The 15,119-nt window shown below is 41.3% G+C and overlaps 1 protein-coding gene across 1 annotated transcript; it reads left to right on the plus strand.

Moving 5' to 3' along the window:
• Nucleotides 1-12,773: 12,773 nt before the first annotated feature.
• On the plus strand, nt 12,774-14,981 carry LOC126732611 (cold-regulated 413 plasma membrane protein 1-like). The gene is made up of 4 exons (XM_050435556.1): nt 12,774-13,070; nt 14,195-14,302; nt 14,393-14,463; nt 14,575-14,981. Exons 1-4 carry the CDS (start codon nt 12,919-12,921, stop codon nt 14,808-14,810), a joined length of 567 nt encoding a protein of 188 aa, XP_050291513.1. The 5' UTR covers nt 12,774-12,918; the 3' UTR covers nt 14,811-14,981.
• The last annotated feature ends 138 nt before the right edge of the window (nt 14,982-15,119 follow it).

Raw genomic sequence — 15,119 nt, forward strand, 5'->3', positions numbered from 1 at the left:
AACCGTCAACTCCTTCCCCCTGCCGAATAAGTTCCGCATGCCAAATATGGATAGTTATGACGGAGTCAAGGACCCTCTAGATCACCTAGAGACCTTCAAGACCCTGATGCACCTTCAGGGAGTGGCAGACGCGATTATGTGCAGGGCCTTTCCTACAACCCTAAAGGGCGCAGCAAGGATTTGGTTCAGCCGGCTAGCACCCAACTCCATCAGCACCTTCAAGGAACTAAGTGCTCAATTTACTACGCACTTCATCGGAGGACATCGGTATAGAAAATCCACGGCTTGTTTAATGAATATCAAGCAGCAAGAGGAGGAGACGTTACGGGCCTACATATCACGCTTCAATAAGGAAGCGCTCTCGATCGACGAAGCCGATGACAAGATACTGGTAGCAGCATTCACGAATGGGCTGAAAGGGGGTAAGTTTTTGTTCTCCCTATACAAAAACGACCCAAAGACCATGTCGGAGGTGCTTTACAGAGCCACCAAATATATAAACGCTGAAGACGCGCTATTAGCCCGAGAAGATAGACCTAAGAAAAGAGACAGACAAGAGGATCCCCGACAGGACCAGGGGCGGAAGAAAGGAAGGATGGGAGACCGAAGGGAGGACAGACGTCCAAAATCCACGGGCGGAAGGTTCACAAGTTTCACCCTGTTAACCGCTCCGATAGACCAAGTCCTAATGCAGATTAAGGACGAAGGGTCCCTGACGTTCCTAGGAAAGCTGAAGAGTGATCCCAACAAAAGGTCCAGAGACAAATATTGCCGCTTCCACCGTGACCACGGCCACAACACGGCCGATTGCTACGACTTGAAGCAGCAAATCGAAGCCCTTATCCGACAAGGGAAGCTGCAGAAGTTCGTCAACAAGGGGAGAACGGATCAACCCCCATAAGAACAACACCCTCGCCGAGAAAACAAGCGACCAAGACCCCCATTAGGGGACATAAGAATGATAATCGGAGGAACTGCTGTGGCCGGATCGTCAAAAAAGGCTCGCAAAACATACCTTCGGATGGTACAGAATGTCCAGTTGGCGGGCACAGTGCCAAAGATAGCAAGAAGAGAAAGCCCTATTGTTGGGTTCTCGGAAGAGGATGCACGGCGCCTACACCATCCACACGACGATGCCCTCATCGTCAGCATGCGGACAGGAGACTACAACATGCACCGAGTGTTGATCGACAATGGCAGCTCGGCCGATATCTTGTACTATCCGGCATTCCAGCAAATGAGGATTGACAGGGAGCAGCTAATACCGACAAACGCCCCGCTCGTTGGTTTCGGAGGGAGTAGGGTATTCCCTTTGGGCGCGGTAACGTTACCGGTGACAGTAGGAGATTACCCCCAACAAATCACCAGGAACGTGACATTCTTGGTGGCCGATTGCTCGTCCGCCTACAATGCTATTCTTGGACGACCTACGCTCAACTCGTGGAAGGCGGTAACATCAACTTACCACCTAATGATCAATTTCCCAACGGAGTATGGGGTAGGAGAGCTACGCGGAAGTCAAGTTGCCGCACGAGAATGCTACGTAGCTATGATGGAGATGCAAGACCAAATCCAGGCCTTGAACATAGAAGAGCACCGAACGATGGCAGAACCCACAGAGAAGCTAGAGGAGATAACTCTTGACAGTTCCAATCCAGACAGAACAACCAAGATCGGAATGCTTGCCAAACCCACAATCCGTCAAGAGCTCGTAGCTTTCTTGAGGAGCAATAAGGATGTGTTCGCCTGGAGCCATGACGATATGCCGGGAATCGATCCCTCGGTCATGGTACATAAATTGAATGTATTGCCCTCATTTCCACCCGTCCGACAAAAGAAGAGAGTGTTCGCACCGGAACGAGACCAAGCAATAGCGGAAGAGGTCCTCAAACTCCAAGAGGCAAGCTTCATCAGGGAAGTCTACTATCCCGATTGGCTGACGAATGTGGTAATGGTGAAGAAAGCGAGCGGCAAGTGGCGGATGTGTGTGGATTTCACCGATCTTAACAAAGCGTGCCCCAAAGATAGCTATCCCCTTCCAAGGGTCGACGTCCTAGTAGACTCAATGGCTCAACACCAATTACTAAGCTTCATGGACGCTTTCTCGGGTTATAACCAGATCCGCATGCACGAGGCCGATCAGGAGAAGACTTCGTTCGTAACCAATCAAGGACTATTCTGTTACAAAGTAATGCCATTTGGCCTGAAGAATGCGGGGGCAACATACCGAAGGCTAATGAACAAGATGTTCGCACAGCAAATCGGGAGGATGTCCAAGTCTATGTCGATGACATGCTGGTGAAGAGCTGGAAGGAGGAAGACCACCTAGAAGATCTTAAGGAAACATTCGGTACGCTTCGATCCTACAACATGAAGCTCAATCCGGGAAAGTGCGCATTCGGCGTAACGGCAGGAAAATTCCTAGGATTCATGGTATCCCAGAGGGGGATTGAGGCTAACCCGGACAAAATCCGAGCCATAGTAGAGATGGCCCCCCCGCGAAATGTGAAGGAGATACAAAGCCTTAACGGCAAGATAGCGGCATTAAATAGATTCGTGTCGAGAGCCACGGACAAGTGTTTGCCCTTCTTTCGCACATTAAAGAAGTCTTTCGAGTGGACGGACGAGTGTCAGTGAGCATTCGAGGAATTAAAAGCATACCTATCTTCACCACCCCTATTGAGTCCCTCGCAACCTGGTGAAGAACTTTTCCTCTACTTGGCTGTCTCCTCTGTCGCAGTCAGCGCGGCCTTAATTAGAGAAGAGGATAATGCACAGAAGCCTGTATACTACGCCAGCCGGGCGCTCCACGGTGCCGAAGAAAGATACCAACCTATGGAGAAACTCGCTTTCGCATTGGTCACGGCGGCTCGCAAGCTCAAGCCCTACTTTCAAGCCCATACCGTGAATGTAATGACCGACAAGCCCTTGCGAAGGGCGCTGAGTAACCCTGAAGCCGCAGGTCGACTGACGCTGTGGGCAATAGAATTGAGTGAGTTTGATATCAAGTACCGTCCACGTGTGGCCATTAAAGGACAAGCTGTAGCCGACTTCATAGCAGAGTTTACGCGTGACGAGGACAAGGGGGCAAAAGAATCCCCCCAGTGGAGCATATATACCGACGGATCATCCAATCGGCGAGCCGGAGGGGCCGGCATAGTATTGCTGTCACCTGAAGGAGACAAGATTGAATGTATGGTCCGTCTCGACTTCCCCACTACCAATAATGAAGCGGAATATGAAGCAGTGGCGGCAGGACTCGACCTAGCCAAAGCCGCCGGAGCTGAAAGTGTGGTCGTTTACTACGACTCTCAAGTCGTGACCAATCAAGTAAACGGAGATTATGAATGCAAGGGGGAAAGGTTGAAGAGATATCTTGATCAAGTAAGGGCGAAAGTCGGCGGACTAAAAACAATGATCGTCCAAATCCCCAGGGGAGAAAATGAGCTCGCCGATCGGCTAGCCAAAGCCGCTTCAGCAGAACATATGGTGACACCGGGTAATGTACTTTCTTTTGTTCAAATTTTTCCACTAATAGACCCCGACAACATGCAGGAGATACGCTCCGAAAGAAACTGGACTACACAGATAACTTCATACTTAAAGGACGGGTTACTGCCAGAAGAGAAGGAGGCAGCAAGAAAGCTAAAAGTCCAGGCGGCAAGGTTCGTCTTAATAAAAGACATTCTTTACAAGAGAGGTTTCTCCCGTCCTTATCTAAGATGCCTCGAAACTGAAGAGGCAGACTACGTAATGAGGGAAGTACACGAAGGGATATGCGGGAACCATTCTGGATCGCGGTCGTTGGTGCACAAACTGGTACGAGCTGGGTATTACTGGCCAACCATGCAGAAGGATGCCGAGTCTTACGTTAAAAGCTGCGACAAATGCCAGAGGTTCAGCAATTTTATCGGACAGCCAGCTGAGGAGCTGACCCCTATAACGGCTCCATGGCCGTTCGCTCAGTGGGGACTAGATATCATGGGACCTTTCCCAACGGCGGTAAGGCAGCTGAAGTTCTTGGTAGTGGGTATTGACTACTTCACAAAATGGGTAGAAGCGGAAGCCTTGGCCACCATTACAGAAAAGAACATTAGAAGTTTTGTCTGGCGGTGCATCGTATGCAGGGTTGGTATTCCTAGAGTTCTTGTCTCAGATAACGGGAGGCAGTTCGACAACGGCCATTTCCGGGATTTCTGCACACAGCTAGGAATAAAAAACCACTACTCATCACCCGCCCATCCTCAAGCTAATGGCCAGGTTGAAGTCACGAACCGATCCCTGTTAAAGATTATCAAGACTCGGCTCGAGGGGGCAAAGAGCATATGGCCCGAAGAATTGCCAAGCATACTATGGGCATACAGGACAACGGCGAGGACCCCAACAGGAGAGACGCCATTTCGACTGACGTACAGGAGCGAGGCTGTCATCCCAGCAGAAGTTGGGCTCACGAGTTACAGGGTTCACAACCATGACGAGAGCAGGAATGACGAATCTATGAGGCTACAGCTGGACCTGTTAGATGAGGTTAGGTCGGCGGCAGAGCAAAGGATCGCTAGATACCAGGATCGCATGGCCAGACAGTACAATTCCCGGGTCCGACACAGAGACTTCCAAGTAGTAGACCTCGTACTCAGGAAGGTCATGGGTCCAACTAGAGACCCTACACAGGGAAAACTCGGCCCCAACTGGGAAGGACCTTATAGAGTCACGTTATGGAAAAGGAAAGGAACATACCACCTGGAGACAACAGATGGAGAGAAGCTACCGCATCCATGGAATGCCGAGCATTTGAGAAAATACTACCAGTAATAGTAACACGGCGAATGGCAACCAGTTTTCTTTTTTAAGCTTTTTATAAGTTTTTCTTTTAATTGTTTTTTTTTTGCTACAATCTTGTCGTGCCTTTTTTAAGCCCTAGGGGGGCAGGCACTTTTCCTTTACGCATTTCTATAATTAGATACAATTTTGATCTTCTACTTGGATGTCATTACAATTGTCCACAAAATTAACGAAAACTGAATGAAGTCCACAAGATGGACGGATACAAAATGAAGTCCACAAGATGGACGGATCATCCTACAAGGACGATCACTGTAAGTCCACAAAATGGACGGACACAAAACAAAGTCCACAAGATGGACAGATCATCCTACAAGGACGATCACTGTAAGTCCACAAAATGAACGGACACAAAATAAAGTCCACAAGATGGACGGATCGTCCTATAGGGATGATAACATCCTACAGGGATGATAACTTAAAGTCCGCAAGATGGACGGATATAAAATGAAGTCCACAAGATGGACGGATCATCCTAAAGGGATGATAACATCCTAAAGGGATGATAACATCCTACAGGGATGATAACTTAAAGTCCACAAGATGGACGGACACAAAATAAAGTCCACAAAATGGACGGACCATCCTACAGGGATGATAACATCCTACAGGGATGATTACTTGAAATCCACAAGATGGACGGATACAAAATGAAGTCCGCCGGATCGTCCCAGAAGGATAACCACATACAATCCACGAGATGGATGGATCATCCGTAAAGTGGACGGAAATAAAATAAAGTCCACAAGGTGGACGGATCGCCACAACAATAAAAGAACGTGTCCGCGAAGTGGACAGACCACCAACTACGTTAAAATTTTTTACAAGTCCATTAAATGGACGGTACATTTAAAAGTGATATACAATTCCACAAAGTGGACGGATAACCACGACGATGAAAGGGCTGTCCGCAAAGCGGACGAATCATCGAAACGGTTAGAAAAGCCAACCATGAAATGAACGGTCATGCTAAAGGTAAAACACCACAAAGCAGACAGATAGTATATCCATAAGTCCACCTAATAGACGGATCCAATTAGAAGTAAGACAATTACCACAAAGTGGACGGATCCTCATAATAAACTTCTCTAAAAGTAGACGGAAAAGAAAAATCCTCACGGATGCAAATGCTCATTCAACAACGAAAATATGCATAAACGTAATCAAAGGAAAAAACATTGTTCGATATGAAGGCTGACATAAAACAGAAATAAATGTTTAAAGTACACATTTAAGTCTACCACTCCAAAAAGGAACAAACTGTTCTCAAAATATAAGAATTACAGAATTTCAATCAACTTTCTTAGGGTCGGCGTCCGGAACATCCTTCGGCAAGGTTGACTCTCCGTCATCCTGAGCTGTACCGTCTCTAAAGAGGTCCTCCATATTTTCGGAAGCGACAGGAAGAGCAGAAGTCTGGCCTTGGTCGTCAACTTTGATCATTGACACATCCAGCTCGGGGTAGGCCTTCTTGACCTGACGGAGCGAGTCGTCAAAGCCTTGCAGGAAAGAGTCTGCCAGCTCGCTCAACAAGGAGTCTGAGTCGCGGTACTCCTTGACGGCTACCTCTTTAGCACGACGGATCTCCTCCTTCAGTTCTTTAATCTCCCTCTCCTTCTTCTCTATAACCGTCAACGCCTCGTCTGACTTCTGCTCCAGCTCTTTCCTTGCCTTCTCAGAAAGCTCCAGCTTCTTCTCCATATTGGACCTCCATTTATGGAGTTGACCAAGTTCTTCCTCCATCTGTTCCACCTTTGCACGCACCCGGTCCAAAGTACTCTCACGATTAAGACACCGGTCTAGTAATCCCTTCATCATGACCAAGGATTACAAACAAAAAGAGAGCCCGTTACGTAATATACTAAACAACGAAAAAGAGAAACAAACATATTTGACGGACATAACTCACCTGAGCAACAGCAAAGAGGCCCGTCTCTCCCATAGCCTCCGCGAGTGGTTTCCCAGATCCTCATAATCTTCCGCCGTAATAATGGACGACGGCTTCTCCAACGCATACTTGGAGTCGTCATGGAGGAGGGGAGGAGGTCTCTCTTGTTTAGAGTCTGGGACCGTCATGAAACCTTTTCCCGTCCCATGCTTAGCTGGGGTGACGGTCTTGGCACCCTCAGCCATCAAGCCAACCACAAGTTCAAGAGAGATCTTGGGTTGCTTAAACGGACGGTCAGATTTTGATGTCAGTTTCCTCTTCAAGGCTGAAGCCGACCCCTTAGGTACCACCTCGCCGGATTCCTTCTTCTTGACGGCTTGAGATTTAATTAAAGCTCTCCTTTTCGCGTCTTCCATCTCTGCAAATAATGACGGATGAAATTAAACTAAGTAAAGTTAAATGAATGGCAAAGTAAAGTCGACGGGCTTACGTCTATGAACTCGCTCGTCGTATCTAATAGCCTCTTGGGTGGGCTCAGGACCGTCACAGTACCAATGTATGGTCTTCGGATTCACCAACTTAGCCCAGGTCCTTTCCTCCGGCTTAGTTTTTCTGCAAATCTTTTCAAGGAAACTAAATTCCTCAAGGCTAACTTGCGGGCGCCATCTACCTGCAGAGAAAGACGATCAAGATATATACATAAAAATGGACGGATATGAAAAGCATTACAAAATTAAGACGGGTGCATACACGATTGATTTATCACTGCCCAGGTTGTGTCAACGGGCATGTACTCCGTCTCCCCTGGACGGTTCATCCACCTGTCACCCTCCAGGAAGAAGTAACGACTCTTCCAGTCTCTATTTGAGTCTGGGGTCTCAAAGATCACCTTCAACAAGGGGCTTCGACTAGCAAAACTATACATCCCCCTTGATCCAGAAATCTCGTCTGGACGGTAACAGTGAAGAAATTCACGGACCGTCAGTCTCCTTTCTCCATTCGACATTGCACTATAAAGAATCTCCATGGCTATGAAGACCCTCCAGGCGTTAGGAGATATCTGGGTGACGGACAACCCCAGATAGTGCAAAAGTTCCCTATGAAGTGTAGAGAGCGGGAACCGAAGTCCTGCCTTCAACGCCTGCTCGTATACTTCGACACCCTCTACCCCTTCATAGTAACACTTCTCCGACACATAGGGTAGACGGATGGAAATGTAGTCCGGGATTTGGAAGTTGGTTCTAAAAGTGCTGAAATGTCTCTCCCTGATGACGGATGTGAACCTATGCACTGTCCACTCTGGTAGCATGATGAACTGCCTTAGTCCATCAGCACCTACAACAAACTCCAGTGCTTGATTCCCGTCGTCATCGGAACCTTTTATTTCAACTATCTCCATATCCTCATTTGTTGAGGATGAAGAGGAGGCAGACGGACTCCTATCTTCGCCGGGACTCTCTTGGTCTTTATGACCGGACGGGTATACATCCTCGTATTCCGTCCCGTCACGAACCACCGACTGGTTACTTGACGCACTAGACATTTCCTACAATTAACGAGGAAACCTAAGACTGACGGGTTTGAAAGTATTGACGGGTATAGTAAGCCTAACAACAATGCAAGGATGGAAATGTAACTTGACTATGGTATTAAAGTAAGTACTTACCACACTTAGCAGAGGATAGGTGACGGTTGGTGTAATCGGTAGATACTCGTCCTCGACGGAGTGCTCTGACAAGGTTGACGGCTTCGCTCTGACAAACGATTTCTTGTTGAAAATAGTAAAAATGGGAGAGTGAGGCGCCTTATATATATAGGAGATGCACGGAAGACGAAGCGACGCTTCGATCCTATACAACGGCCATTCAGAGATTGACACGTGGCATGCTCAATAAATATTGACAACCTGTCAGCACGCATCAATAGATTGTACCCTTCATGGAACCGTCAACTTTACGAATCTTCTTCTGACGGGTTAATCCATCTGGAACCGTCATCCTATCTTGCATAAATTCGTCAACCAGTTGTGACTATAAACTTAAAACCTTCTTTTTGTCTCATGGGTCTCATTCCGTCATTAAAAAATACCCGTCATACCCTTACGTTAGGATCGTCACCCCATTGATCCTTTGTCCTAAAAGCTGACGGACCATTGGGGTGAAGGGGGCAACTGAAGATGATAAAATATAGAGCCTGATGGGCCTACCTTAATGGGCCTGACGGGTTGGAACTGTTGGGCCTGTGTAAAGATGATCCCATGCGCTGTGAAGGCCCATCGCTGACAGACATAGTAAGGGCCCATGATCCGAAATCTCTATCGCCTAGAAAAGCCCTAAGATCCGAAAATGGAAATCCTTGCTCACCACGCTCAGGAGAATTTGTATTAGAGTCCCACATGGAAAAGATTTGGAAATCAAGAAGAAAAGCCAACTCTCTACCACTATAAAAGGCCTAACATCCTCGCAAATCAAGGTACGTTTTGATTGACCCTCTCTAGCGCTCTAGAGTGGTGGGAAGAATTCTAACTTGACCTTCGGAGAGTGTTTGGCCGGCACCACACTGGTGCTCTCTAAAGGTTTTCTTTCGATTGCTCTTGTTGTGCAGGTTCGCTTTGAGTCGTGAGTACGGTGTGACCTATTGGTGATAATTTTCAACGTCATCACCTGGGCTCCACACAAAGCACAAAATGGTGTTGTAGAATAGAGGCCAAAGATGCAAATGTTCAATCCGAAATAAAACCAAATAAATTGTGCAAGCAAAGGAATGATCAAGTGGCATAACCATCCATTGAGTTCCATTGATTTTCTTATGAAATCAAAGAATTAATGGGATTTTGAGGAATGCTCTGCATATTGGGTTCCACAGTTTGCTAACAGCACCACACGTGGTCTTGCCTAGCTTGCAATTGAGATTAAATCCATTTAAATTTTTGTTCAAAAAAATTCTAAAATAAATTTATTACAACATAAATAAAAAAGAAACCCTACTCACCATATATTCTGTATGACAATGGTTGCAACCCGAGGCATTAAAAATTGGATAACAATGAATGGAACTCAAGAGAAGACACGTTGAGAGCAAAAACAGATACAATATTTTAAAGCATCAATTGAATGTAAGAAATAGAAAACTAAAAAACATTATAAGTAAAAGAATAATATTTTCTTATATACTTATCCAGATAATCTTGGAAGTCAAGTAATGAAGTCTTTTGTTATTCCAGTGCAGTAATATTCTATTTGGTTTTTTTTTTTATATATCCAGAAGAAGAAGGAGATGAAAAGGAAGGAGGATATAACATGAAACTTAAATAAAATAAAATAAAAACTGGATAAGCAAAAGAAGTTAAAGAGAAGTTAAAATTTTTAAATTTGATAGTAAAGCAATTTCTTAGGAGTAAAACATGGGGGAGTGGAATTCAAACAATTTGTTAGGAGTAAAATGTGGGAGTGGAATTCAAACGTGTTAAGGTTTTTTTTTTTTTTTTCAAAATAGAAACGTGGTAGATAATTTTTTTGATACAACGTGGCTTTTTTCATTAGGTTTTTTGTTTTCAATTTTTATCAATTTAAGATTTTAAACCATTTCTTATGATTTAGAGATAAAGATAAGTTTATTAAATTAAGGGTATTTCATTAGGTTTTTTTTTTTTTTTTTTTTTTTTTTTTTTTTTTCTTTTACTGAACGTGAGGTTTTTTCTGTATGACAATGGTTGCAACCCGAGGCATTAAAAATTGGATAACAATGAATGGAACTCAAGAGAAGACACGTTGAGAGCAAAAACAGATACAATATTTTAAAGCATCAATTGAATGTAAGAAATAGAAAACTAAAAAACATTATAAGTAAAAGAATAATATTTTCTTATATACTTATCCAGATAATCTTGGAAGTCAAGTAATGAAGTCTTTTGTTATTCCAGTGCAGTAATATTCTATTTGATTTTTTTTTTTTTTTTTTTTTTTGATATATCCAGAAGAAGAAGAAGATGAAAAGGAAGGAGGATATAACATGAAACTTAAATAAAATAAAATAAAAACTGGATAAGCAAAAGAAGTTAAAGAGAAGTTAAAATTTTTAAATTTGAAAGTAAACCAGTTTCTTAGGAGTAAAACATGGGAGAGTGGAATTCAAACAATTTGTTAGGAGTAAAATGTGGGAGTGGAATTCAAACGTGTTAAGGTTTTTTTTTTTTTTTTTTTCAAAATAGAAACGTGGAAATTTAGGACTCTTTAAATTGATAATTTTATATGTCTAACCCTACTATTTTACATGTCCATTCCAATGACTCCTCAATGCAATCCAAAAAGTTTGTGCATACGTGAACCTAAGAGAGATAAAAGAATTAGGGAACCAAGTATTATTATTTTTTTTTTAAAAAAAACTTTAATTAACAAACCAACGTTAGCATGCATGTTATTAAAGAGAAGTTAAAAATTTTTAAATTTGATAGTAAAGCAGTTTCTTAGGAGTAAAACATGGGAGAGTGGAATTCAAACAATTTGTTAGGAGTAAAATGTGGGAGTGGAATTCAAACGTGTTAAGGTTTTTTTTCTTTTTTCTATTTTTTTTTTAATTTGAAAAAAAAAAGGGTCGGCCAGAGCTTTTTTTTACAAAACGTAGGATTTTTTTTTTTTCAAAATAGAAACGTGGTAGATAATTTTTTTGATACAACGTGGCTTTTTTTGTTTTCAATCACCACCAACATTTCAAAATTAAATTTAAAAAAAAAAAAGAAAAGAAAAAAAAAAGAGTTAACGCGATACATATATATAAAAAAAATAGAACTCAAGGTTGCTACATACCTAAATAAAAAAATTTAACGCCAAAAACATATACATTCAGTCACCTCCAACATTTCAAAATTACATTTTAAAAAAAAAAGGATAGTTAACGTGATACATTAAAAAAAAAAAAAAATGTAGAACTCAAGGTTGCTACATACCTAAATAAAAAAATTTAACGCCAAAAACATATACAATGATGGTAAAAAAAAAAAAAATATATATATATATATATATATATATATGAAGAAGGAAAAAAAAAAAAAAGAAGTGAAGTGAGGAAGGAGAAGGAAATAGTAATTGATCATACTGTTTTTATTTCAATTCAAATTTTTTAAATAAAATGTAAACAAAGGCTATTAAAGGAGGTAAGGGAAGTCATACTGTTTAACTGTTTACGAATGATTTTGAATGTTTCTTTTGTAGTATAAGGCAGCCCTGTCTTTGGATCACAATACCTACAACATGAAATGACAATTCATTAAGAAGTGCAATGGTAAAGTATATGAAGGAACCATTTATTTCAAAATTACATTTAAAAAAAAGAAGAAGAAAAAAAAAAGTAGAACTTAAAGAAAGTCAATCATAAACAAAAGAAAAGAAAATAAAGAGGAACTTACAAAAAATAGAACCTGAAAATTTGTTGAAGCCTCTGACAGTAAATGTCTTTAATCTGAAGAAAAAGAAAGGAGGATGTAGAGCTAAACTAAATGTCTTTAATCTTAAAAAAAAGAAAAAAAAATGAGAGAGAGAAAGTGAGATAGAAACTGCAAAGCGTACGTGAGTTTGTGATTTTAAAATGTAGGAGTTTTAATTTACATATCTATCTCCGGTAGTTGAAAACTTGTAAGTGGGTATGATGAGGGTATCTTAGGCATGAAAAATATGGAATCCAAACAGGAGAAACCCCTTAAATAGTAGTATAGATATAGATAATTTCAGTTATAATTATAAAATCGCAGAGAATAATTGATACTTAGTGTGTATTTGGCTCCAGCTTAAAAATCCAGTTTATTTTACTATTCAACTTATTTTTGCTACTATTTATGGGTTCTGCTGTACTTTTTGATATTATTCATAAGTCCTACTGTATTATTTCAATTAACTTTTACATGTATCTACAGTATTCCAAACAGTACCTTAGAAGGAATACAGGGTAGATCCCACGGCTGCATGTGTAAGCCACGTGTCACACCGTTTGTTAAACCTCATAGGGTTCTCGAAATTCCTGACCTTACTGAATCTCGGACCCCCCATGATTAGAGGCAATATAATATATTCTCAGACAAAAGAAAAAGAGAAGCTGCGCAGGTGACTCTGTCGTACAAGGTCTCAGTTTCTGTGGGCAAAGAGAGGAAAAAAAAAATCCTTTGACCCAATTTGAAACATTTGGTAAGCTAAAAGATGGAGACTCTGAGAATGGGATTTGCTGAAGTGGTTGCAAGTGTTGCTGGGCATACAGAGACAGTGGTTGGTAATGGTGCATCAACCGCTTTTACAGAAAGTTCAAGCAGTGCTCGAGCTTGGTTTCAATGGGGTGGAACCATCTTTGCATTGTAATAAGTTCTAATTCCACTACTCATCTTTGCTTATAGTTGATTTCTCTTTAGTAAATTTACTGGGTTGGTTTTATATTTCTACTGTATAGCAGTAGTTTGGGTGATTTTGATGTATGTCTTGAAAAGAAGTAGAAAAATGCAGAGGTTGAGGCATGTGAGTGATTAAATTATATGCAAAACACAGCTTGATGATTTGCTTTTTTTCATTTTTGTTAGATAAATTACTAAATTCACCATTTCCTAACAGCTTAAACTCTCGGGACAGTAGCTAATTTATCAGAAAATGTAGGTGGTATTACAACATTGTAATGAAGTAACGGAATTTCGAAAACTCACACGGTTCGTTTAGCTAAATTCCTTAGGTGTTTTACCTTAGTTTTCCTTCTCTATTAAATTCAACTATGTGACTGTATTGACGAATAATCATGTGTAGCTTTTGGGTTGGAGTACACATGGTAAGTTTGATCTAGATCTGGTCAAAGTATTTCCCTGTATTGAGAATCGATGTGTGTGCTGTAACTTGCTTTTTTTGCATATTTTGTTTGTGTTCTATGTTTCTCGCATACAATATAGCTTGGTTGAGTATTAGTTTCTCACAGTGCATAATCCAAATGATGATTGGGCAGAAATTTGTTTTATGTTACATTCTGTATCAGGGTAAGACTGCAAAATACTTCTAGAAAAATCATGGACTACTGTTGGTACTGGACTTGGAGAGATCTCATCCAATACACAAAGCTTGAGCATTTCTCTGGAGGAAGAAAATTCTATTATAATAATAGTTCCCAAAAGCTGCTTTTCAGTAAATAGGCTTGCTATTCATGTTCCATCCATCTCTTTTTTTGTTCATGCTTCAATCAAACGGCATACCGAATATTATGATCTCATTGATACATGTTAGATTTTGATATATTCCTTAGATTCAATGTTCACTGAAACCACCATAGCAATAATATGATACATCCAAATGTCAACTTTATATTTTGGTTCTGTTTTCATGAAGAACATTGGAACTTTTTACATTTAAGGTGGTCTGTGAAATTTATAAATTGGTGCCCAGTCTGTTGTTATAGCATTTCTCTTATCAAAAGTTTCATATTGTATCTGTCTTTGTCCTACAGGTTTTTGTTGCTCTTGAACCGAACAGGCCGGAGATCATCTCTGCAAACCACCCTTCTAGTATTATATCTCATTACAAGTTTCCCAACTGCGCTATTCAAAATTTTAAGGTGCTTTGCAACTCTCTATATGTTACATTATTTGCTTTAGATCCTTGTCCTGCTATTAGATTTACTAAACCTGTTAATCTAAATATGCAGAGGACAAATTGGTTGTTGGGTTGCCTTTCTTGCTATTGCAGCAAACCTCTACTTCCCTCAAACCTTTCCAGGTATAAATCTATACTGGACTACAACAAATCAATTTATTCATTATGTCCATTGTATAATTGCATTACAATTTAAAAAATTCTGCTCTGATTATGAATTATCTATCTGTGCAGTTTCTCGTTTTCTCCTATTTGTTATTACACCTGATTGGCTGACTGATAGACTGCGAGATGGCATTGTGAGTGGCATCGTTTGTCTAATAATTGGAGTTTCACTAGTTATAACTGAGGTTAGAGGAATTGGAGGATTGGGTAATTGTCAATGTACTTTCCACTGCTTTGGTTGTTGTCTTGGTATAGCTTTTTTGTTCTTCTTTACAATACAGTATTTGTGCTTGGGAACTTGGTAGAGAAATTGTTTTCCTGGGAGGGGCACATACCCAATATAATGACCTATTAGATCATGTATATTGCTTCATTTTTCGATAATTCTCCCAAAAGAATGCCTTTGGTTAAAATGATAGAAGATTTCTTCATGAGCTTTCTTTGGCTTCCATAATGATAATGAATTTTCTTGACCAGTGCCGGCAAATGTCAACTACTTTTGTGTTTTGTCCTCTTTTTTTTTTTTTTTTTGGGTGGGGGGGTTTGGAGGTCTGCTGTTACATTTGAAAACAATGAGATTCAAAATAAGTAATTCAAGCCCTATTTTTTATTTC

This window comes from Quercus robur, chromosome 6 (assembly GCF_932294415.1).
Source record: "Quercus robur chromosome 6, dhQueRobu3.1, whole genome shotgun sequence".
NCBI lineage: Eukaryota > Viridiplantae > Streptophyta > Magnoliopsida > Fagales > Fagaceae > Quercus > Quercus robur.

Coding starts and splice junctions, on each gene's coding strand:
- LOC126732611 (XM_050435556.1), top strand. CDS start 12,919: ATGGAGACTCTGAGAATGGGATTTGCTGAAGTGGTTGCAAGTGTTGCT. Junction 13,071..14,194: donor GGTGGAACCATCTTTGCATT/GTAATAAGTTCT, acceptor TTTGTCCTACAG/GTTTTTGTTGCTCTTGAACC. Junction 14,303..14,392: donor GCGCTATTCAAAATTTTAAG/GTGCTTTGCAAC, acceptor CTAAATATGCAG/AGGACAAATTGGTTGTTGGG.